Source organism: Equus caballus, chromosome 11 (assembly GCF_041296265.1).
Source record: "Equus caballus isolate H_3958 breed thoroughbred chromosome 11, TB-T2T, whole genome shotgun sequence".
Taxonomy (NCBI): domain Eukaryota; kingdom Metazoa; phylum Chordata; class Mammalia; order Perissodactyla; family Equidae; genus Equus; species Equus caballus.
In genome coordinates this window covers 55,359,285-55,384,056 of record NC_091694.1, presented here as the reverse complement: position 1 = coordinate 55,384,056, position 24,772 = coordinate 55,359,285, and the positions used below count along the sequence as shown (strand labels likewise).

At 44.0% G+C, this 24,772-nt stretch overlaps 1 protein-coding gene across 12 annotated transcripts in view; it reads right to left on the bottom strand.

The window, feature by feature from the left end:
• Nucleotides 1-24,772, bottom strand: part of ARHGAP44 (Rho GTPase activating protein 44) — a 180,720-nt gene that overhangs the window by 23,148 nt on the left and 132,800 nt on the right. For all 12 annotated transcript variants that reach the window (XR_011423089.1, XR_011423090.1, XR_011423088.1 and 9 more), the window contains 9 exons: nt 18,198-18,266; nt 16,171-16,252; nt 15,591-15,718; nt 12,092-12,203; nt 11,574-11,655; nt 7,708-7,788; nt 4,888-5,001; nt 4,144-4,235; nt 2,351-2,531 (listed from right to left, as the gene is read on the bottom strand). Coding sequence is in view for 9 of the 12 variants with exons in the window: in XM_001503326.6 (XP_001503376.2) it covers nt 2,351-2,531; nt 4,144-4,235; nt 4,888-5,001; nt 7,708-7,788; nt 11,574-11,655; nt 12,092-12,203; nt 15,591-15,718; nt 16,171-16,252; nt 18,198-18,266 (941 nt within the window). In the remaining 3 variants the exon portion in view is untranslated. The remainder of the gene's footprint in view (nt 1-2,350; nt 2,532-4,143; nt 4,236-4,887; nt 5,002-7,707; nt 7,789-11,573; nt 11,656-12,091; nt 12,204-15,590; nt 15,719-16,170; nt 16,253-18,197; nt 18,267-24,772) is intronic.

Genomic DNA, 24,772 nt, shown 5'->3' with positions numbered 1-24,772 from the left:
TAGTGCATCTTCTGTATCCTGAAAGTACACGGTGGCAGTTTCAGCTTTAAATCAGAACACTATGCAGAACGGGCACATCATTTACAAAGTTCTGAGCGAGAGAGAGAACTTGATCAGAGATGAGGCACCTACTTAAAACATCATCTTTTAAGCTTCTGCATCTGCCTGAATACTATGTGGGCCAGCGGACTTTGAATGTCCCGAGATCCCACAGCGGTCACTGTCTCTTAGAGGTCATCTGGATTGCTTTTTGGAGGGTAACGGGAGTCCGATGAGGTCCAGCAGGGAGGATGGAGGCACACGCCTCTGCTGCAGGAACACCTGGGACCAAAGGGGGCCCTCTGGGGCCTTCCCTCTGCTAGAGAGACTTCACAAAGGAACTGAGTGGCTTAAACAAAGTTGTTTTTTTTTTTTCAAAGATTGGCACCTGGGCTAACAACTGTTGCCAATCTTTTTTTTTTTTTTCCTGCCTAATGTCCCCCAAACCCCATGTACACAGTTGTATATCTTAGTTGCATGTCCTTCTAGTTGTGGGATGTGGGACACCGCCTCAACGTGGCCTGACGAGCGGTGCCATGTCCACGCCCAGGATCCGAACCCTGGGCCGCCGCAGCGGAGGGCGCAAACTTAACCACTCGGCCACGGAGCTGGCCCCTAAACAAAGTTTTAAAAACAAATTGCCATGCACTTGCTGTCTCTCTCTGTATCTTTGTCTCTCTCTGTCTCCATCTCTGTCTTTCTGACTCTCTCTCACATGATGCAAAGATCAGATCTAGGTATGCTCTTTTTAACAGATTTAAGAAATTTTCCCCTAATCCCTTCAATATCTAAGAATTTCCAGTTTTTCTTTCCCCATCTGATGGAGAATAACAAACAGCAGAGAGCAGATAAACAATCCCACCCACCTTACACATAAAGGGTCTCTGGTGGGTAAGGTAACAAGCAGGGATGCTGGCCCTTCTGAATACTCCTCCATCATCACAGGACAGAGATGTATGTCTCAAGGCCAACTCCACTCAGAAAAGAAGAGGTGAAAAGTAAGACTCACACCTCTACAGTACTTGGTTTTCAGCCTTCCATTTGAAGCCCTTTAGGCCATATGCCTCTCAAACAAACAGATCTTCCTAGTTGCCTACTGGTCTGACAGGGAAGCAGAAGGTTGTAGTTACTGTACTTCCTACTGTCTGAATTTCTGACATTCCCATTTGGTGCTTTATGCTCTTTTTTTTGCTTGTTTGTTTTTGCTGAGGAAGATTCGCCCTAAACTAACATCTGTGCCAATCTTCCTCTATTTTGTATGTGGGTCGCCACCACAGCATGGCTGACAAGTGATGTAGGGTAGCGCCTGGGATCTAAACCCGAGAACCTGAGTCACTGAAGCGGAGTGTGCTGAATCCACCCACTACACCACAAGGCTGGCCCGGCTCCTATCTATTTTGAAGGAGTGGTTGCTAAATTTTATTTTATAGTAGTAATTTTTAATTCCCAACCAAAGTTCACTCAGTTGACTTGCTTGACCAAGCAATGCAATCCGTTCCTTCTGTAAGACATATTAGCTGATGCCTTCAGCTTGCTGAACACTCAAAAGTCCACACATTTTGGTTCCCATAGCTGAGCTGATGCTTACCATGAATCAGCTGTGCTCATTATAAAACCTGTTTATGCCCATTTTACTTGTTTTGGGAATCATATTATGCAAACTAATTTAATATGAGTGTGAGAGGGTCACTGCTATGCAAATTAAGTTGAATGCATTTATGAGTCTCCTAACAACTGCATCCAAGTTGGTGCAGGTGTCAATCATAAAGGACAGGAAAAAGATCTCATAAACTTACAAGGATTCTACACTCAGACTGCTTTAAGTTTTAGGTTTTCTCTCTGTTTTAAGGAGACTAAAACTGGGAATATTAAACTATACATTCAAGGTGTTTTTAATGCAAGAATATTGCTGAGAAATGCAAATGAGCAGGCCCATCATCAAAGTAAAACCATTACCCATTTGAGAATTAACACACATTTATAAACTCTGAGTCAAAATAAAGTGTTTATATATATATATATATATTTTAATTCCCCTTGTTGCCCGACTTTTTTTTCTTTTGATGAGATCTAATCAACACTAATCACAACTGTCGGTTCAGAAGGCTGCACTTACCTCTGGCCCAAAGGAAGGGAAGCAGCCCAGAGACTCATCCCAAACAGCACAGATGAAAGCAGTGAGAACGAGGTAACGGTTTAACTGCTACAAGTCATTTAAACCACTGCTAAACAAGGGCAGCCTTCCTGTCAACCCATCCCAACCGCCCCCTCCTCCAATTCCCAACACTGAGAAAGGGACACTAGTTCATACCCATCCTTTTTGTAAAACTCCAGCATCATGTTATCCGTGGCAACGCTGAGGGGCCGGCGGGCCTGCTCTGGCTGGCGCCGGTCAGCGGGGTCCATGTCTGGAGAGGGCATTGAACTGTAGTTGGCGTTGTGGTTCACATGGACTGGACTCCCATAATTCCCTGTGATGTTGAACTCTATGTCTGTGGGGAAGAAAGAATGGGTGTACACAATCTACAGGTCTGTCATGCCCTTCTTGGGCAGGAGAGAGAGGAGCAGAGAGGGCCTCTCGTTGCACTGCAACCCTAGGGGCGTTTGTCCCATTGTTCAACATTGGGCCATCTACTGATATTACTTCATCTTAATATAATTCATCATATTAATAGGTGAACACAAGGGCTCACCTATCACAGTAATATGATGGGCATTTAATAAAGCAATTTCCATTTGTGATTAAAAAACAAACTTAGTTCAACAGGAACAGATGGGTACTTTCTGAAAAAGACAAAATCATCTATCTCAAACCTCAAATTTAAGAGGGAAACACCAGAACAGTCTTAATCAAATCAGGAAAAGGAGCAAGGCCCACTCTCACCACTGTTATTTAACTATTGGAGAAGTGTGAGCCAATGAAATTAGTCAAGAAAATAAAATAAGAGGTCATATTATTATTTGTAGATGATGATGTGGTCTTTCTGGAAAACCAAAGAGAAAAAATTAACAAGGAGTAGAACTAGAGATTTCACTAAGGCTACTCAGGTTAATAGCCATCAGATGGATACACAGGGGTACTCACCCCCTCCTTTCCTAGTCACAGCCTATTAATCTGCAATGGCAATGAGTCAGCTCCTCCACAGAACTTAGGGAATTATGCCTTCGACTCCTGTCTCCTTTATTTCTTTATCCTCATTTCCTACCCTCAGCGAGCTCTATGCCATCAATAGAAGTCTTATGAGATTATCAGTTCAGAGCTTTCACAGTCAAAACACGTGAAACAAAATAAAGACAATCAAACTTCTTTTATGTCAGATCAGCACTGGTTGATTATCTCTGTTGGACAGAGCAGAGAATTATTAACATTTTATCCTCACATGAGTTAATGGCTTGCTTCACACAGATGAAAGCATACCCCTAATGTTTACTAAACAGAAGGGATGGTACCCCTTTTTCTTAAGGGAATGCTGAATTTAGTGTAACAACTGCTGTCTCTTCAAAGCTGCCACCATTGAGAGTCATATACTTATGCATGGATGAAACTCCCTCTTAAGGAGCTGACTTTAGAGCCTAATTTTGAACCAGGTAGAAAAAAGAATCTCACTGCCTTTGAGCCCCACCTTTACAGGCTGAGGAAAGCTTGAAGGACACAGCTTAGAATAAGAAAAGGATGGCACCCAGGTGATCCAGAAACCCTGAATAAAAGTCCCCTTCATCTTGGGTCTCAGCTTCCATTTGCATCTGTAAAGCAGAGAATCCCTCTTTCCTTTCTGCTCCAGCATTTCATGATTCATAGATTTAAAGAAACCATGGTGTTGATGTTAGATCAGTAAAACCCAATGGACATGGTTGGTGCAGGCAGTGGACACCTTCAGGCCAGAAAGTAGGAAACTGCCATGACTCCCACCCCATAATTGAGTGCACTTGTGTGTGTGTGTGAGTGTGTGTGCGCGCACGCATGCGTGCATGTGTGGGGGGATTAAAAACAAAACAAACCAATACCTCTGAGCAGCAGTACTTGGTTTTAAAGGTACAGAACTCACAGTGACACACCTGCTCTTCCCCAGTCCCCCACTCCCACACCTGGATGGTGCCACATACCCCCAGGGAAGAACCAGTCTGCATGCTGGATGATGGGTTCAATGATCCCAACGATCTGCAGTGAAACCGTGGTCATCATCTCCGTGATGTTCCTGCAAGCACAGGGTGGAGGAAGCAGGGTAGGGTGACCAGCCGAGGCCAGATGAGAGGCGCCCCTGGGCCCATGGCACAGGAAGGAGCCCTGGACTGGAAGCCTGTGGACCTAGGTCTGACAGCAGGCTTTCTCTCGGGCAGGAGGCATCACCTTTCTGATCTCTCTTTCTCCATCTACAGAATGCAGAGAACCGCAGAAGTCCTCCTTCTAGGAGACGTGTAAATGAGCAATACACACAAAATCACCAAGCATGAGGTGCCTTTCAACTTGAGGTATGATTCTCATAAGTGTCAGCCTCATCCTCTTTCCAGCTCTGTTCTCTCTTTCGAGACAGCCCTCTCTCCCTCTGGGTCCTGATGCTGGGATGCGTGCTCTTCACAGAGCGTAAGGAGGCCTGAACCAGCTTGCCTCGCCTGGTGCTGACCTAGGTTAGCTCAGAAAAGACCCTCCCTGCAGACCTGTAGCTCTGAGACCATCAATGAGAAAAATCTGCAGAATTCTGGGCCTCCCCCTCAGCCTAAAAAAGGAGCAGGCCAAAAGAGAAACATGACAAATAAATGAGGCTGGTGACTATCTGGGGCCCTAGTCATCCCACCCAGGCCCCTGCGGCCCCATACATTATCCATATGCTACTTCCTCCCTGTACTCACCCTTCCGCTTGTGGCCATAGGAGGTTGGGTCCTAACACAATTGCCATGTTACTGGGAGTCATCTTGTTCACATCTTGATATTCTGACAGCTTGGATAAAAATTTGATCAAGTATCTGCAAGGAAGTTAGAAGGGCCAAGTTTAACTAGGGTTCAACACCAGCCATGTTCCCCCGGCTCTGGAGAGAAACTTCTCTCGTGTAGCACATCTTCCTGACAGAGACTCATGCATCCTGCAATATGATGAAGACGTATCATGTGTCAGGAGGGCAGGAGAATGCTCCAGAAACAGACTCAGATCTCACCTGGCTAGTGTCCACATCTGCTTCATAAACCCTGGCCAGAATAATTCTTCATCTTTCCTTTTGACTCAGTATATAATGACCTCAAGTTCCTCCTTCTTTTCAAACCCCTGTCACTTGCCATCCTCCCTGTGTGTAGAGGTGAAAAGTAAAGCATCTAGGTGTCATCAGCAGGATGTCTACATGCTAGGGGTGGTGTCCCTGGGATTAGTCTTAGTGGGGCTTTGAGAGCCAGCCAAGAAAAAGCGAAACGTAGGCTTAGCAGGTGACCCAGCAATTCCACTCCTAGAGATATACCCAAGAGAAATATGTCCACACATAAACTGGTACACCAACATTCACAGCAGCATTATTCATACAGCCCAAAAGTGGAGACCACCCAAATGTCCATCAAGGGGTGAACAGATAAATGGACTAAAAGAACTCCATCCACACAATGGAATACCCTTCAGCCATAAAAAGGAATGAAGTACTGACACATGCTACCACATGGATGAACCTTGAAAACATCAAGCTCAGTGAAAGAAGCCAGCCACAAAAGGCCGCATGTCACATGATTGCATCTATATGAAGTGTCCAGCACAGCCAAATCTATAGAGACAGAGACAGAAAGTAGATTAGCGTTTGCCAGGGGCTGGGTTGGGGGAAATGGGGAGTGACTGCTAATGGGAACAGGGCTTCTTCTGGGGGTGATGAAATGGTCCAAAATTAAATAGTAGTGATATCTGCACAACTCTATAAATACACCAAAAAAACACTAAATTGCACACTGTAAAAGGGTACAGTGGTATAGGAATTATATTTCAAGGAAGCTATGTATGAAAGAAACACGAAAACAGCTCTGGCAAACCATACTAAACATCTGCCAGGCTCTGACAAGAGGCCCCGGACCCCAGGGGCACATGCCTTCTCCTGAACTCTCAGTTACAAAAGGCGGTAGTTCTTACCCCATTTTGCTTGGATCACAGTGAAGCTGCCCCTCAGGAAGTGTTTACTCACCTTCTGTCAGCCTAGAAGAAAGGCCAGCAGACGCAGGGTCCAACCGCGTGGCCCCTAAGCTGTCACTGTGCCAACTCCACCCACCTCCTCTTCTGACCATGTCACACTCTCCAAGAGGCCACACGCCTGGACCAGGATGTGGGACCAAAGCTGAGAACGGTCACTCCACAGCTGGCCAGCAGCCTCGGGTTGCAGTGAGCAACTCGTTATGAGTTATACTGATCTGATTGTCACTTTTTGAATTTTTTTAAAATTGTGGTAAAATAAAAAATTTACCCTTTTAACCATTTTTAAGTGCACAGTTCACTAGCATTGAGTACTTTTCATTGTTATGCAACAATCACCACTATCCATCTCCAGAATTTTTTTATCACCTCAAACTGAAACTCTATATCCTTTAAATAATAACTTCCCCCCGACTCCATGCCCCACTCCCCACAGCCGCTGGCACCCACTCTTCTCCTTTCTGACTCTATGGATTTGTCTGCTCCAGGGACCTCAGCTAAGTGGAATCATACAGTATTTGTCTTTTTGTATCAGGCTTCTTTCATCTAGCATAACATCTTCAAGGTTCTTTCATGTTGTTGCAAGAATCAGAAATTCCTCCCTTTTTAAGGCTGAATATTGCCCTGTATCTATCTTTTGCTTATCATAAATAGATGGACATTTGGGCTGGTTCCACCTCTTGGCTATTATGGACAATGCTGCTATGAACATTAGTGTACAGGTAGCAAGTCCCTGCTTCCAAATCTTTTGGGCATCTATGTACCCAGAAGTGGAGATGCTGGATCATATGGTAATCCTACATTTAATTTTTGAGGATCTGGCACACTGTCACCCTTGGGATTTTTACCAGGAAAACAGAAATAATCAGGCAGATGACAGCAGGAGCTGAGGCTGAAAATCTGCATCTAAAGAAGCACCGAGAAGAGGTGGCAGGGCCAGGAGCAGTGCTGGCAAGACAAAGTGATGAGGAAGCAGAAAGTGTGAAGAGCAGAAGCTGGGGTAGAGAAAAGATCTGCAGAGCAGCGGGAAGTAAAGTCCTCGGGGTAGCAAGAAAAGTGAGAGAGAGAAATGCGGAAAATAGCTGGTGAATGGCGGGGTGCTGGAGAATGTTCTCCTGGCCTCTCTTCCCGCAGGTTAGCTCAAGGACACACCTGCCAACCCCAGCTCCAGGTTTGGTCAGCTTCTCCCAGGTGTCCATGCACACCTATCTTTACAGTAAGCCCCCAATATCTCAAAACAGCTTGCGTTAATCTTTGCTCCTTGCAAATCAAAGAACTTAACTGACTTAGCCAATGGCCTCCACAGTCACATAGCTCCTGTCAGTCTGTTTCCTCATCTGCAAAATGGTAATTAACAACCTCACAGAGTTGTCTGAGGTTGAAAACAGACCATGCATGTTGACAATGCTTTGGATGCCATAAACTGTGGTGCATGCTAGTTATCATGACCTGTAGCCAGAAAACTGTGTGCCCGAGGCTTACACCACCCCACCGAGCGTCTGCAGTACCCACTTACCGGATGTTGTTGTGATTGGCCTTGGGCAATTTTTCACAAGCATTCCACAGAGCCTGAAGCCTCTTGTCTTGCTCCTGGATACTGGGAAATTAATAGGAAAAGCCACTGATTAAGCATGAATCACTCAAGTCTCACTGGCAATCATAGTAAGGAGTCATTGCAATATTTGAGAATGAGGAGCCAATGATCGTGCCTGACCATATCAGCAAGCTATAATTATTCAAACGTTTGGTTATTATTATTTGCCCTCTATGTTCTCTGTCTGTCTTGTCCTGTGCTATTTTAACAAAACTTCCCCTGCGCATGTCCCATGGCCCAGGTGAATGCATGCCAGGGTGGCAGGTGTGGGCAGGAGAGCAGAGGCCAGACACCTGCTCCGGAGTAGGCAGGGCCACGGGTTGTCAGGAGGGAGACTGTGGCACAGAAACCAGGAGACAGCATGCCAGTCAGGGAGCTCAACTCACTTCCACGCCATGCTGGCAGCCGATTGTCTAGTTCAACAGATATTATTTAAAGCAGACCCGGACCAAGACAAGAAAAATTCCCTTTTCCCTCAGTTGAGCCTTGAGGAAGAAGTAAGCATTCCCCAAAACAAACTTTCACTAGGAAACTGATGTAAAAATCAAATGTCCCATTTAGAAATGGAAAGATAACAGACCATATTTGTTAAGTGGTCATAAATTGACCAAAGGTTGGACAAAGGGGATTTTATGTAGGGCGGCCATGAAGACCCAGCTCCATCCTGCCTGTGATCTTGTGCGGATTATTTAATCTCTTTGAACCTCACTTTCCTCATCTGTAAAATGCATAGTAACAGTACTTCCCCTAGAGTCACTGTGAGCGGAGACTCTGTACCAAGTGCTCAGCGGAGCATCTGGTTCCTTGAAAGCTCTCAAGCAATGTCGGCCGTTGCTGCTGCCACTACTTTCACCTCCACCGAGGCACCTCCTATGGCACTCCCTCTTCCACTTCTCAGTCCTTTCTAAGGTGAAAGGGGAGATGCTGCCAAGGCCTTTCGTTCAATAAAAATCAACAACCACTGTGTGAGGGCACTGTCCTAAGGGCTGGGAAGTGGTAAGCAAAAAGAGGTCATTGCTCTCAAAGCTGACAACCTAATCAGGTACACGAACACAGCTGTGAACCAGCAATCAGTTCTATGCAGAAAATGAACACAGGGGATGGCACAGATCCTGACTGCCAGCTCTTTACCCTTTCTGGCTTGTCAGGAAGGTCTCTCTGAGGCTCTTTTTAAGATGGGACCCAAATAATCAGAAGGAGCCACCAGTCAAAGGTTTGGGGGAACAGTTGCATCAGAGGGACTAGCCAGTGCGAAGGTGAGGGCACTTCCATCCTGCGCAAGGTGTCCTAGGATTGACTGGAGCCTCAGTCCTTCCGGCCTCCCTTCACAGGCATCTCTCGGCTTCTCGCCTATTCTGAACCTCTATCCTGCATGACTCTAGTATGGAATCATTTAATTCATGTGGCTCGCAAAGACGTGCTCTTCAAGTTTCAGGCCATCGTGCGCTGTCCTGGCAAACCCTCACTTTAGACCTTGCTGTTACCCTGGCTCCACCTCGGAGTCCTGGATGCCCCATCCCATGGCAGACCTGGCTGTGTCCTGCAGAGTCTGCCTGAAGCACAAGCCCCTGTTAGGGTTAGTGTGGCTCTTTGGTGAGATTCAGCTACATCAAAGGTCAACGCTTATCAACTCAATAGCCTTAGGGGCTTTGAAACAAAGAGCCCAGACCAATTAAATCAGAATCCCTGAAAAACAAAGTCCAAGCATTGGTATCTCTTAAAAGCTTCCCAGTAGACTGATGCATACAGAGAGTTGGACATGGCTGTTCTAGGCAAAACTACTTTCTTTAGAGGTTGTGACCTTAATGACAGCCACCATCATTCCTGGAGTCTTTAGGCACGATAAGCACATCCTCCAGGGGGCAGAAATAAGTCCCTGCTTTTCCTTTTTCAAAGACACTGAGGTCTTTGAGGCATCAGGATCATTCCAATTTCCTAATGCAGACCCACCTTTGCAAACGAGGTGGGAGGAGCGTCTGTCAGATAGAGCCTGAAGCACAGGGCTGTCTTCCCTTTCTCCAGTTTTATATCATCAAGGTCACTTATATATGCAGTAAATAAAAGGGACGGTTTCCATCAAAGGACATGTTCTCACCTATCTTGCTCCCTAGGACCGCAGTGTGTTCTAGAGAGGCATAAGGTACTGTTAAGTGCATGGGTTCTGGAACCAGACTCCTTGGATTCAAGTCCTCATTCTGTCATTTATCAGATGGCAAGTAACCTGCCACTACATACCTGTTCTACGACCCAACTTCCTCACCTGTCAAATGGGGGACACAGCACAACCCACTTCATAGTGTTGTTGTGAAATGAGATGAGTTAAAACCATGCAATGAGCTTAGAACATGCCAAGTCTCCAATAAACACTCGACAAATGGTATCACTTAGGATTCATAATGTCGTCATGGAACTCAACACTCACTCTCCACACTGAGATATAAGGACACCATGCATTCAGCCAGCCTTTTAAATGCATAATCTCTCTTCTACTCTGGAAAAATAAAAGAGCATTATACAACTTGACTGGAGCTAGCTTTCTCTAACTCGACACATACTAACCTGGTTTCACTTCCAGGCCAGCTGCTTCTCTTTCAGCCCCAACAGTTCTTGAAGAAGCAGATACACAATCCAGTGTTCTTTCTGATGGGCTAGCTGGCTCCTCTTTAGGATTAAATCTTCAGCTAGACATCTCTAGGAATCATGTCCTTCCAGAGGCGCCTAGCTGAGGTGGCTGTTTGCTCCAGTCCTGCTCTCATAAAACCTTCTTCTTCCTCCTGGGCCATCTCTACCCTCGTCTCTACCACCCTCTCTCTGGTGTTTCCTCACCAGCCAAGGCCATTTATTCGGCAAAAATGGATTCTTCAAGCAATAGGATTTACTTAAGACAGCTCTTACTCATGGCCAAAGAGAATATATAATACCATCCTAATGCATGCATCAAGAAAGGAAAGAAGCCAGGGATCACCAAAGAAAACCACGCTTCAGAGTCACAATAGATTACACAGCTGTGGCCTCACCTGCTGTGACCAGACCCCCTGCTGTCCATAGTCCCCATCTTCCCGACACATGACTAGTCTTGGGCCCTGCTCCTCTCGCCTCCTGGCTGAGTCCCTCTCCCTCAGGCTCATTTTCAAGAGGTTGGAATGGTGTCCATGGCCCAGATGTTAAGTTTTTATGTTAGTTACTAATTAGTTGTTGTTAAAATATTTTTAACTATTACAGCTAAGTGTAATAGACCCTGTGACCCCTCCCTTGTCCTATTCTTTTCCCCAGAAGGAATCACTACCATCAGCCTGTGTGAGCCCTTCCAGAACCTTCTTTTATGCATTTACACATATACAGGGCCGGTCTTAAAACTGTATTGTTTTGAGTGTGTTGGGTGTTTTTTTTCTTTTTACAAACACAGAATATCATTATGCATCCTGGTTACCTTGCTTTGTTTCACTCAACAATAAATCTTCATACCTTTCCACGTTAGCATGAATAGCTCTACCTATTTTTTTTAACAGCTGCAGAGTATGTCACGGTATAGATATACCATAGTTTATTTAGCTGCTCCCCACATCTCCCACCGATGAACATTTAACAAATTTTAGGCTTTTACTTCTCCAAATAATGCTGGCATCAACGTCCTAGTATCTGCCTCTTTGGACACATGTATAAGATTTCTCTACGATGGATACCAAGAAATGGAGTTGCTAGATCATAGGTACACACTTCCATAATTTCAATAAATACCTCCAAATAAACTCCAACTCACAAGACACTCCAAAACGTGGTGCACTCACTTGGAAGCCTGAATCCACTCGTCATAGAGTTCAAAGGTCATAAGAGGTTCTGGCAACTCTCGGAGGTAAGATTTCAAAGCTCCTGGGCATGAATACAATATTGGCTGTGAGCTGTCATGACATGGCAGAGACAAGTCCCACCAGGCAGCATCTCCCATGTCGGTTCTTTTGGGGATGGTCTCCCTCATAAACATGACAACATCAAATGGTGGCCTCCCACAAGAATGGAGCCAAGGCCCTGGCATGGCAGTGGGACCTGTACTGACAATCGTATTGGCCTCCTCCCTCTTATTTGCCACTATCACTTCATCTTCTCTTGGCACGCTGGCAAAGTCTTCCTTCAAGGGGCCATAGCCACCAGGCCTAAAACTGGGCCCTGAGTGGACACATCTGAAGCATGTTGGGAAGCCACCTGTTCAATTGTCCCTGAATTTGGCCACACACCCTCCATGCTCACCCCTCCGCCGTGAGCCTCTAGAGCACAAGACAGTCCCTTGCTAAGAGGTGTGGGCACCCACCTGCAATTGCATGGGGGTCCGCGGAGTACTCCTGCACATCCACCACACAGCAGTCCAGCGCAGCTTTCAGCTTCTTCAGCTTGGAGGCAGACGGAGCTACTCGGAAGAGGCCCTACCGACAGGAGAGAGGGTCAGTGGACAGCACTATAGCTCAAAGGCAGAGAAGCAAAACCAACAGACAGAGGGTCTACCACTCCCTTCCTCCAAAACCCCCTAGATGCATTTCGCCCAACACCATTTTCAACATTGCAGCTGACTGTTTTCTACACGTCTCCTCCTTTGGACACAAGCAGCCCGAGAGGAGGAACTGGGCCTGACCCACGGTTGTGTCCCCAGCACCTGGTACGGAGCGACTCATCATTCTGGCTCAGTAAGTATTTGCTGGATAAACGAATCTTGAACACTTTGACTTCTCTTTCTGTGTATTTAAGATATATTTTGGAGAAGAATCTGACTGAGACCTGGTCAGACGTGGGGGTCTAGGAAGCTGGATGTGAAAAGGTATACAGGGTGTGTATGTACGTGTCTGTGCGGGTGTCTGTATGTCTGTACATATTGGGAAGCACAGGGATATACTTTTAGAACCAAAGAAAGTCTGTCTCCTCAGGGGAAGGGCAGACTGGGGGTGGCTTGTGAGGGGGCGATGCCTCCTTCAGCCTCTCCGTGCTCCATTCTTAGAGTTACCTTTGAATCACTGTCACCTCTTCCAGGTGAACCACTGTACCTTGTAGAGAAAAAGTGAGCCCTGAAGAGAAAGAGAAGAGGAGGACAGGGGTGTGTGGAAGGGGAGAAAAATGCAGGTCAGAGCTCGAAAGGAATCCCCAAGTCACGGGTAAGTTAGACATGGGTTTAAGATTCTTTGCTTCTGTTTCACTTTCTCAGCTCCTTGCATTCTGTGATGCGACCAACAGTCTGAGAAGCAGGCTGGCAGAACATTCCTTGCTCCTTTAACTGTTCGTGGCCATTCAGATTTCCAAGTTTCTTTGGAAGATAATGTTCCTGGTCCGGAATACTGAGTTTCTGGCCTGTTAAGATCACCAACCCCCTTCTCAGAATAGGGTATGTCAGATAAATGCATGACCCAAGCTCTCTGGCATAGAGGTGAAGAAGCTCCGTACACACGTTTGGACGAGTGTATAAGTAAGGCTGCTATGACAAAGAGAACAAGCTATAGCACATATCAAAAGAGTAAGGTCCTCAAAAAAGCATGCCACAGCTGTGGAAGAAGAGCAATAGCAGTTGGTGATGGACAATGCCAAGGAGAAGAAAGTGAGATTGTCAAATAGAAGCCCATAGATTTCTGATTATGTAACTGAGATGGTTACTGCATTGAGTGACGTATAAAAACCGTGAGGAGGAGGGGACTGTTAAAATAGCCAGTGAGTCCAGTTTTCGGGTGTTAGAGGAAAATCTGCATGGAAATGGTGAAGAAATGGCAGCCAACACAGAAGCAGAGCCCAGACGAGGCTGAGGACCCTGAATCCTCACTGAGGTTGAGGCGAAGCACTAAGAGAGGATGACTACACCATAGGAAAGATCAGAGAGAGTGCAGGCCATAGCTAGGATGGTGGTGCTGAAAAGACAATCCCGATGCCACTCACAGGGGCAGGAGGGGAGCCAGGGAGCTCGGGGAGGGAGGGACTGGTTTCAAGGACGGACACATTAGTATCTGCACAGGCTGCAACGTGGCCAAGGCGGCTGGACCAAGTCGTGGGATTTGCCATCTGGGGTTCCCTGGGGGGGTCACTGAGGGCATGCTTAGCCCAGGGCTGGGGGCAGAAGTGATGCTGAAGGAAGAAGAGCAGTAAGTGAGCGGTGGTAAGGACGCAGAGGCAGCCAATGCTGAGCATTATTAAGAATCGGGTAGCACGAGAAACAAAATCAAAGAGCTAGGGAAGGAAGATGAGGCTGCAGTTGGGTTGAGAGAAGGCATTTTTTTCCAGGCTAGGGGAAACCTGAGCTGATCTGTTAGTAAAGGAGAGGAGCTGATGAAAAGTAGAAAACACAAGGGAGAGAGTGAGGTCTGGCAAGAGGCTGAAAGGCATAGAAGGGGCAGAGGGAAGGGTCAGGAGACAAGGCAAGTGGGAGACATCAGAGTCTCTGTTCTCCAAGAAGCAATCTACGCTGATTAGACATTTGAAGACACTAACAAATTATTTTTACTTTTTGTAAATAATAATAGAGTTACATTTTAAAACATTCCTTATCTTTCAGAGATACATACTGAAGTATTACAGACGAGATGATAGAATGTCTTAGATTGGCCTCAAAACATCCAAGGCAGGGGTCAGGGGGCAGGAAATGGAGGCAGAGATGAAACAGTATTGACCACAAGCTGGGTGATGAGGATCATTATCTTATCTTCATATGTTTCAGTTTTTCCATAATCAAAAAAAAAAACTGATGGGGAAAGAAAAGGCCCAGTTCACTTCCCTCCGTGAAACTCTTCCTCAGGGACTGAAGAGACTTTCTCATATTTTAATTGATAACATACACGAAAACGCCTGGCACTTAAAATGTGGTCAGAAAACATTTAGTCCCATTCCTTTTCCACATCCAGCATGAAACAGGCCTGGCGTACAGGGGGCAGCCCACATCCATTGGACTGTTCATCGGCTTCCTTCTCTCCCGCAGCCCTCACAGTTTGCCCCATGTGACCTGGTGCTTACTTAAAGACTTACAGACTGTTTTGGATTAATAAGGTTTGTTTGAGAGAGGCTAGACTCATCTCACACAACAAGCTCATAAGTCTCTATCTCACTCTTTTATACTTTGCTCAGTAATAAATGCATAGCACGCCCTAAATAAATATTGATTGGCTGATCGGATCAAAGGAAGATGGAGTAAAGATTTTTAAATAGCCTATATAAGAAACCAAAGATGAGGTCTGTCTCCCAGGAAATGATTTACACAGCAATAAAGCAATGGTCGCCAATCTCTCCTAGACCTTTTTCACATGTGGCTCTTAAAAAGTACTTTCTAATGTCTCTATCAATCATATTTTCAGGATCTCTATAAAAGAGTTATGATCAAAAAGGTTTACAGGTCTATTTTTTAAATCAGGGAAGAAGGGGGGGTGCAGGAGGGAGGGGGGAGGGGCAGAGGAAGAAAAAGAATAAGAGGAGGGAGAGGGAGACAAGAGGAAAAAGGGGGGGAGAGGATGGGGCTGGAGGAGGAAGAGGAGGAGAAGAAGAAGAAGAAGAAAAGGAATGCCCAAATCTTGTTAACTATGAAGAAAGAATGGCTGGAGTATGGCTGTAAGTTCCTCATGGCCAGTGGTACCAGTCTCCCACAATCCTCCACTCTCCCTGTAAAGTGAAGACTCGTGGGAGAGAGCAGGACTAGTGTTCTGCAGAACAGAGGGCTGTACCATATCTTAATATGTTTGGGTTTCTGGGGGCTGGGTTGGTGATGATAACAGAAGAGGAGAAGTTCCTGTAGGCTCTGTCTAATGGAAGAGGAGACCTGCTCAGGCTGGTTTGCCTGTGCCCAGACCTACCTCCTCCTGCATCCCACATTCAAGCAGCATCGTCACGCAAGCCTCAATGGGAAAGGCGATCTCCCGACCGCTGATCATGAGATGCTCCTCCAGGGGCTTCCCGAAGGAAGGCTTCTCTACCCAGGCCTCTGAAGGGGCAGAGCAAGAAAGGGGTCAGTCAGCAGTTAGTGAAGATCACTCATACTGGTTTATTTCTGTCCTCTGGTCACACAGATTCCCCTAAGATTACGAAAGACATGGAGGCCCAGCTGAGTCTCCATCCTTGTGGTTTAGGGGATGACAGAGAGGACTGGGCAAGGTGGATGGCTAATCAGCTGCGTCCAGAGCTGCTGGGCTTCACATGAACCTCCACACACAGCCCTGCACACCCCCCGACTCATCCCCTTGTGGGGACGGTGTGTGTGCCCGTGCTTTGCATCACGGCAACTGGATCAAGACACTAGGTCATGAAGTTCTAGCACTTCATCTAAATGTTCCCCTGTTGGGGACAGCGTAAGCGGGAGCAAAGCACAAGGGATGGGTGTCATCTGGGAAGACAAGCAGGCCCCCCAAGCCCCACCCAAGGAAGGTTTGCACTTACCCTGTTGTGCTTTTATCTGAGGCAACACAGCCTGCAAGAGTGTCAATGACTTCCTGTGGTATTCAGCTTGCACTTCTATTAGCTGAGAAAACACAAGGGCAGGCATTACTCTTTGCCAGAGGCTGGGCAGCACAGGCTGCTGGGCCACAGGGGGCGCCCTGCACAAAGTGCTGCCTTACTCACTGGGAGGAAGGGGAAGTCCCCTGCTCCCTCCTCAATCCACCTAAAATGAGGGGCATGCTTCCTCCTTAGCCTGTGTAGCAAAGGAGTGACCACAAGTGGAAATTCGGGAGGCAGGAGAATCACAGAGGAACGGGGGACCACCCCAGAGCCGGAGCCTGCCTTAGAGAGCTTGCCCTCACTGCCACCCTCCCTTCCTGAACACCCCTACGTCAAAGCAAAAGGCAACAAAGAGAAGCACAGCAATGGGAAAACGTAAATGGAAAACACACTTAGAAATCCATTTGCCTATAAGATAGAGCTAAATGCCATTAGCCTGTTGCATCTTGGTTTCTGCAAAATGAGCTTAATATATAACTGATCAGAAAACGTGTGGCTGGATCCACAACCCTCTTCAAGTACCTTGGGAGGTAAAATTGCTTTGGTTACAGTGACCCAGGCCAAACAACAAATTCCTTCAAGACGTTCTCTTCTGACCATCCTACTACTAAAAAGCTGCTGAAATGTCGATGAGAGCAGATGAAAACCATGAACAATGGTTACTTCATTTACTTTCTCAATCTCCCTGCCCCCGTCCCTCCCAAAATCAGGCATGTATGAGGGGAGGGAAGGGAATCACTCTGTTCAGAAGTCTGTGTGGAGGGTGGATACTACCTCCCCTGAGTAAAACTAAAGCAGAATTTTTTTTGAAAATCAGAACATTGAAATGAATGGTATACAAATGACAATTAGGCAATTCTAATAAAGCTTGGAATGCCAACAATTTCATTAGTTTTGGAAAGCCTAAAATTAAATATTATCTCCACAAATAAAACCAATGGAATACACTTAAAAGATATTACTATTTTAAAATAAACCTTCCAAGTTGGAAGGAATGCATATCAGCTCTTTTTCAGGGTAGAAGGCGCTCCTCTGAACTCCTGATGAAAATGTGGGAAGACTGTTAATATACAGCCCACAGCCAGTCTATTACACTCATCAAAGCATTTTAAACTTCTCAGGATTTCTCCTCCTTTTTCTTCTCTTTACTTTCCTTCCTTATCATTCCACCACTTCTGTGACCACAAAGAAGAGCTTTTAGTTTTGAGTTTTGTTCGCAACTTTAAAAGCAGGTGAGCTTAACTGTATTTTTTTATTTTTTTCTCTTAAGTTTTTTTCGACTTGCCTTGCATTTACCCTGGTAAAGAGCCAGGGTCCTAATTATTCGGACCAGATTATTTAAGTATGGATAACTCAGATCCTGTTTCTCTACTCTCTAAATCTGCTCTTATTGACGAGACACAGGCAGACAGGCCACATCAGTGATCCTTTATCTACTTGTCATCATCTTTGGCAAAAATCTAGATTGAAAACAAATATGTACTGGGGATGGGGTTATCTACTGGTTCTTCTTCCCAAGCTCCTCGTTTATGATAGACCAGGGTTCCTCAGCCTTGGCCCTACTGACATTTTGGGCTGGATAACCCTGTGTTATGGGGGCTGTCCTGTGCACTGTGGGATGTGTAACAGCATCCCTGACCTCTATCCACTAGAGGCCAGTAGCACCTCCTCCCCATGGTGACAGCCAAAAATGTCTCCAGACATCGCCAAATGTCTGCTGGAAGAAGGGACAAAGACCCCTGGTGAGAACTTCTCCCATAGATCACGGAGTTCCAACAATCTTCATAAATGGGCTTAAGTGGAGAAATAGAAGGCAAGATTTAGTCACAAGCAGAACAGTCAAAGCCCCACTCTTTTCTGTGACATGCTCAACCAAGGGGCCCTCAGTTCCATGCTCACATTCCTTCCTGTCCACACCATACTCTTGCAAACAGACTTTAAGCAGTCTCACCTTTCTGGACCCTTACCGTTTGAAAGTAGTTTGCATAGTCAATTTCTTTGGCCACAAAACTGTACATGTCAGCCGAGAGCTGGTCCTGTGGAAGGTAAAACACACAACTAAGATAAAACATAAAACAATAGAGAGTAGCTAATGCAGGAGTCTAGATATCAGACAAGAGCCTTAATCATTGTTTAAGCTCATTTTTAAGAATACTTGACATAGTACAAGCTTTGCCCATGGACATTTCCGTGTTTCCCAACCACAGCTCTAGGGAATGAGTAAGTGTGAAAAGAACACCTATGCCAGTAGTTTCCCCACGGATGTGAACAGATGGGCTCCATGGAGAGTTAGGAAAGCTGGTGTGGGGGAGTGATGTGCAAATTACTTCCGTACATCTCTGCGGCTCGTGCCACCACTCTGAAGCGACCTACACGTACAAACTGTGCTCCTTCTCTCCTCGTTCTGCCCTTTCTTGCCTTTGATCATCTATTGCTTGGCTCTCCTTCATTCTCAGTACTGACTGGTTGCCCACAGCATAAGGGAAAGAGACAGACACATGCCAATTTGGGGGAAGGTGGATAAGACAGGTGGGCAGGACTGCTGGTTCAAAACTTGGCAAAACCTGGATTCACCCTCCAACACACACAGTCTCACAGTGTTAACAGTCCTTCGCCATTCAGCCCTCCACGGGATGGGGGGCAGTGACCTAATGCCGCATTTGAATCTGAAACATGTTCTCAGAGAACAGTTTTCAGTTCCAAAGCGACATCTATAGCAAGGTACAATAAAAGTACATTTTGAGCAGGATGTAGACTCTGTCACTAACCATATTTTTGAGCATGTCATGTCCCTGAATTTGTTTGTGCAAGTCACATGATCTCTAAAGTTCCTCCCTGTTTGGTAGCCTCAACGAGATCTTTAAAGAGACGCTTAGTTGAGGAGAGAAGCATCTGTAATATTCGGGTTGAGGGAAAATGGGAACAGCACGAGAAAGCCGCTCCAGATGCTGAACGAACTGAAGCAGGAACCACACACTTCAGGAAGACCTGTTTCACGGCACCTCAAGCATTCTGCCCCCACCCACAGCCCTCAGCCCCTCCAGCTGCCAATTAGCCAATTCTCAGTGAGAGTGCTGGGACGTGAGGAGCAATCTGTTTCCCTTTCCAGGATCCTTGACAGGCAAGCCATTGCCGGGAACATCCTGGAAGAGTTCTTGCAGACAAGGCAATAGAAGCAAGGTACAGAGTTAAGGGGAAATCTGCTCTCTGGAGAGCCTTAAGCACAGATGAGTCAGTGCTACGTTTAGTCCAGTTTCAGAGAAGGAAGAAAGGGGAGAAATGAATTAACACCGGCTGAGAGCAGTCTAGGTGCCAGACACAATGTCACACGGAATTCTCATCTAACTCTTAGGAAAGTGTTGAACTTCCAATTGCAGAGGAGTACCTCCCAGGAGCTGAAGGATCTTACCTGTCTGTCCCCCACAGTCTCAGAAGCGCTTCCTTTGACCGGGGCTTAATAACTATTTGCTGAGAGAACTAACGAAGCAACGGAGGCCCAGCAGTGGTAACCTCCCCTAAGAATAAAGGGGGCTCTGCGGCCACACAGCTCAGCTCCCCTTCACCAGAGCAGCCCTAAAATGAATGCCTCCATAGGGCTGCCGAGTCCGTCAGAGCTGCAGGAGGAAGAGATGTTGTCGGGAATCAACCTGGCCTGCCATCCCTGCAGCAGCACTGCTCAGCAGACATCCATCACCAGCCTGGTGGTCCTGAGGGAGGTATTTCAAGTCAGGGAAAGACAAAGGGTCGAATGATAAAAATGGCTCAGCAGACAGAGAAAGGAAGGGACCCCCTGGAGGACTAAATGCCACATCTCATATACCTTCAAAGACTTGGCATTTGAGCTAGACCAATAGCTGATCTGAGAGAAGTCAGAACTTGAAAGGATTTCTACAGCTACAGCGAGATTACTGTCTCATTAAGTTAACAACATGGATTCCAGATAAGCCACACTGCAAGCAAGAAATAAGTGGAAACTATAAATCAAATTTCTATTTATCTAAATCAGTGGCAAATTTTCTTGATAAGGAGAAAAAAACTTTCATCAATAATCACCAGAGTTTAACGTAATTTAAAAAATCATTTCTTTTCGGATTTTGCAACTAATTCACAATCAGAAAAATACAAAGTAAATAACCAAATTCACCTGTAATTCCATCACGCAGAAGTAACCAATGAATGCTCATTTTGTATCTATTTTTATCAGTCAAATATTTTGTATGATTGCTTGCTTTACAAAAAGCAGAATCAGATGCTTTGTAGCACATTTACCCCCAGATAAACATGCTTTCTATTGGTCACATGATGTTTCATATGTGGATGGACTGTGTTTCTATTGTACGATATTGTGTTTCTAATTTATTACTATTATAATAACACTTGAATAAGTATCTGTTTATACAGGTTTGCACCATCTCTTGATTATTTCCTTAGGATAAATTCTGCAGTTAAAGTTAATTTTGGTTGAATAATTTCTTATAGTTAAAATTTAAAAACATTAGAAAGATAATACTGAGTTGGGACTTTGCGGTTTTGATAAATACTACCAAATAATCATCAAAAAATTCATTTATACTATAAGAAGAATACAAAAGTGTTTTGTTTTTTGTCCACAATAACCTTCTAATTTTTTTGTGTGTGTGAGGAAGATTGTCCCCAAGCTAACATCCATGCCAATCTTCCTCTGTTTTTTTGTATGTGGGATGCCACCACAGCATGGCTTGACAAGTGGTGTGCAGGTCTGTTTACAGGATTTGAACCCATGGACTCCAGGCTGCCAAAGTGGAGCATGCGAACCCAACCACTATACCACCGGGCCAGCCCCTCTTCTAGATTTATAGTCTATTTATGTCATCCATTGTTAATTCCTTGTTGACCTCGAGTATGCATTTTCCATAGAAGTCTTCATCTGTTTCATATTTATAAGATTTGTAAGAGTTCTTTAGATTGAAGAGGGACCATTAGCTATTGGCTTTGTCAGATACTACTACTATTTTCCCCAATATGCCATTTGCCTAAATAGTATCAATTTACAACTCTTTTTTTTTGGTACTGTACTTTTTTATGCTTTTTCCATGTAGTAGTATCTATTAAATTTTTCTCTTATGATTTCTTCCTATGATAATCTGCTTAGGGCTTCTCAAACAACAATATAAATATCCATATATATGTTCAGTGGAGAATATAATATTTAAATATTTAATAAATTTGGAATTTATTTTGGTACTTGTATCAGATACAGAATGTTTTTTTCAAAGAGCTAACTAAGTGTCTCAGAATTGTTCACGAATAGAATAGACTGTCTTTATGGACTGGAAATGTCACAGATGAAACTTCTCATATACTTACATATTGGATTTTCTTCTGGCTGGGATGTTTTGTTTTTTTCCCCACTGACCTATTTTTTTTAATAGTAACTATATTTTAATTATGTAACTCATGAAACATTTTACGAGAGTAATTCAAAGCTCCAATAATTCTCCCACATTAACTTCAGAAAACTTTTATCACCCTTTGAAACATTTATTACAATTATATCAACTATCTGCAGTTCTAATCAAACTGATTTGGGGAAATTCAAATTTTTATAATATTGACTATTCTCATCTAGGAACATCTCTCAATTTTATAAAGCCTCTTTTATTTCCTCAGTCATATTTTATAATTATCCTATGTTACATGATGTTATTATAGGGTTTTAAATATTTCTATTGTTAAAAAACAATTCCCAAGATATTTCTAAACACTGCTCTCTTGAATACTCTTTCTTGGTAGAAAGTAACACCTTGATTTTCATTGTTGGTTTCTGGTTTCCAGTCTGGTATGTAAGGAGCTTCAAAGTCCAAGTGTTAGGACCACTTGGTCCTAACAAGATGTAAAAAGCTGAGCAGAAAAACCAACAACTCTTTAGATCCATCAAAGAAGAGAGGTCACATGGCAAACTGCGGCCCACCAAACTAGAGAGGCAGACAGGTGAATACGAGAATCACAACTTCCCAAAGCAGAAACCTCCATAGAAACCAGTGCTGGGTAGGAAAACCTGAACTGTAATTGCTAAATTGCTGGAGGCTCAGTGTGGGCACAGCTGAAAATTATAAAACTCTAAGGGGACCCAGTCACTAGGGTGCTGCCACACTTTTGTGAGTTTTACCTCCACGAGCTGTACCAAGTTCTCACAGTAAATATCAGAGAAAAATCCTCTCCTGCCTTTAGCAAGGGGAAGGGGAAAGGAACCACTGTGAAAGACACTTGAGCGCTGTACTCCTCTTAACAAGACCTACCTTCAGGAGAAATTATTTTATCCGAGCCTAACCTACAGGGGTTTTATCAGAGCCTTACTGATCCGAGGCAAAGGAAATACTTGATTCTATCAGGCTCTAGCTTTCCATGCTATGGAGAAGGGAAATACCCAACTTGCATCATCATATCCTACCTAAAACAAACAAAAAAACCCTGAGAAGCTGGGCAAAAAACAAAACAAAAACTTTTAGAAGCATTGGTGAAGTTCGTAGTCCAGGGGCACAGACTTAGCTAGAAAGCTGAGACCTAGTCACAGGTCTGTAGAATGCTTCCCCTTCCCCCACACCTTACCACTGTATTACTAAAGGCCTGTCTACCACAATTCCCTTCACCCAGTACATCACGTTCACCTCTCAACAATTACAAGGCTTACTAAAAGGCAAAACACAGACTGAAAAACCAAACAACCATCAGGACCAGAGTCAGGTATGGCAAGGATGTTAGAATTACCAGGCTAGGAATTCTTTTTAAAACTATGATTAATATGCTGAGGGCTTTAATGTGAAAAGTAGATAACATACAAGAAAAGATGGATAATAGAGAGAGAGAAATTCTAAAGAATAAAAAAGAAATGATGGAGATCCAGAATAGAGTTACAGAAGTGAAGAATGCCTCAGATGGGCTCATCAGGAAATTGCACATGACTGAGGAAAGAATCTCTGAGTTAGAAGATATGTCAACAAAAATTCTGAATCTTAAAAGCGAAGAGATAAAGACTGGAAAAAAGGAACAGAGCACCCAGGAATTGTGGGACAACTTCAAAAGATATAACATATGCGTTATGGGAACACCAGAAGGAGAAGAAAGAGAGAAAGGAAGAGAAGCAACATTTGAAGCAAGAATGACTGAGAATTTCCCCAAATTGATGCCAAACACCAAACCGCAGATCTAGGAAGCTCAAAGAACATCAAGCAGGATAAATGCCAAAAAAAAAAAAAAAAGCCCCAAACAGACAAGCAAACAAACAAAACACCCTACACCTAGGTATATCATATTCAAACTTCAGAAAATCAAAGAAAAAAACAAAAAACCCCTCTTGAAAGAAGCCTCAGGGAAAAAACATCTTACCTATAGAAGAGCAAAGAGCAAAGGTCTGACTTCTCAGAAACCAGGCAAGCAAGAAGAGAGAAGACTGATATATTTAGTGTTGAGAGAAAAAAACCCACCAACCTACAATTCTATACCCTGCAAAATTATCCTTCAAAAGTAAAGGAGCACTAAAGACTTTCTCAGACAAGCAAAAATTTGTTGCCAATAGACCTGCCTTGCAAGAAACATTAAAACAAGTTCTTCAGAGAGAAGGAAAGTGATATAGATAAAAAACTTGGATCTACATAAAGAAAGGAAGAGCATCATAAAAGGAATAAGTCAAGGTAAAATAAAACTGTTATTTTTCTTATTCTTAATTGATCTAACAGATAAGTTTATTCAAAATAATAGCAACTATGTATGTATGTATATACACACACACATATGTGCTATGTATGCTTATATATCAGTGAAATGGATGAAATTAGGAATATTTTGTTACTAAAAGATACTTAGACTATATGTGAAGAAGAGATTGTCAGAGTGGATCAAAAAACAAGACCCAACTACATTTGCCACGTAATGACGTTTCATTCAACGACAGACCACATATACAGCTATGGTCCCATAAGATTAGTACCATATAGCCTAGGTGTGTAGTAGGTCATACCATGTAGGTTTGTGGAAGTACATCCCATCATGTTTGCACAATGATGAAATTGCCTAACGATGCATTTCTCAAAACATATCACCATCATTAAGCAACACACGGCTGTATCTGTTGCCTATAAGAAACTAGCTTAGTCATATTTTATAATTAATAATATAAATATAATAATATAAAGATACATATAGTTCAAATATCTATTAATATATATTATACATTATATATTATATATTATAATATATTATATATTAATATTAATATATATTTATATAATAATATAAATATAATAATACAAAGATACATATAGTTTCAAAGCAAAGGGATGGAGAAAGACACCATGCTAACACTAATCAAAACAAAGTGGGGGTAGTTATATTAATCTCACATAGAGCAGACTTCAGAGCAAGGAAAATACTAGGGATAAAGAGGGGCAACACATAATGATAAAGGGGTCATTCTACTAGAAGGCATAACAATCCTTGATGTGTATGCACCAAACAACAGAGCCTCAAACTACATAAGGCAAAAGTGATAGAACTGCAAGGAGAA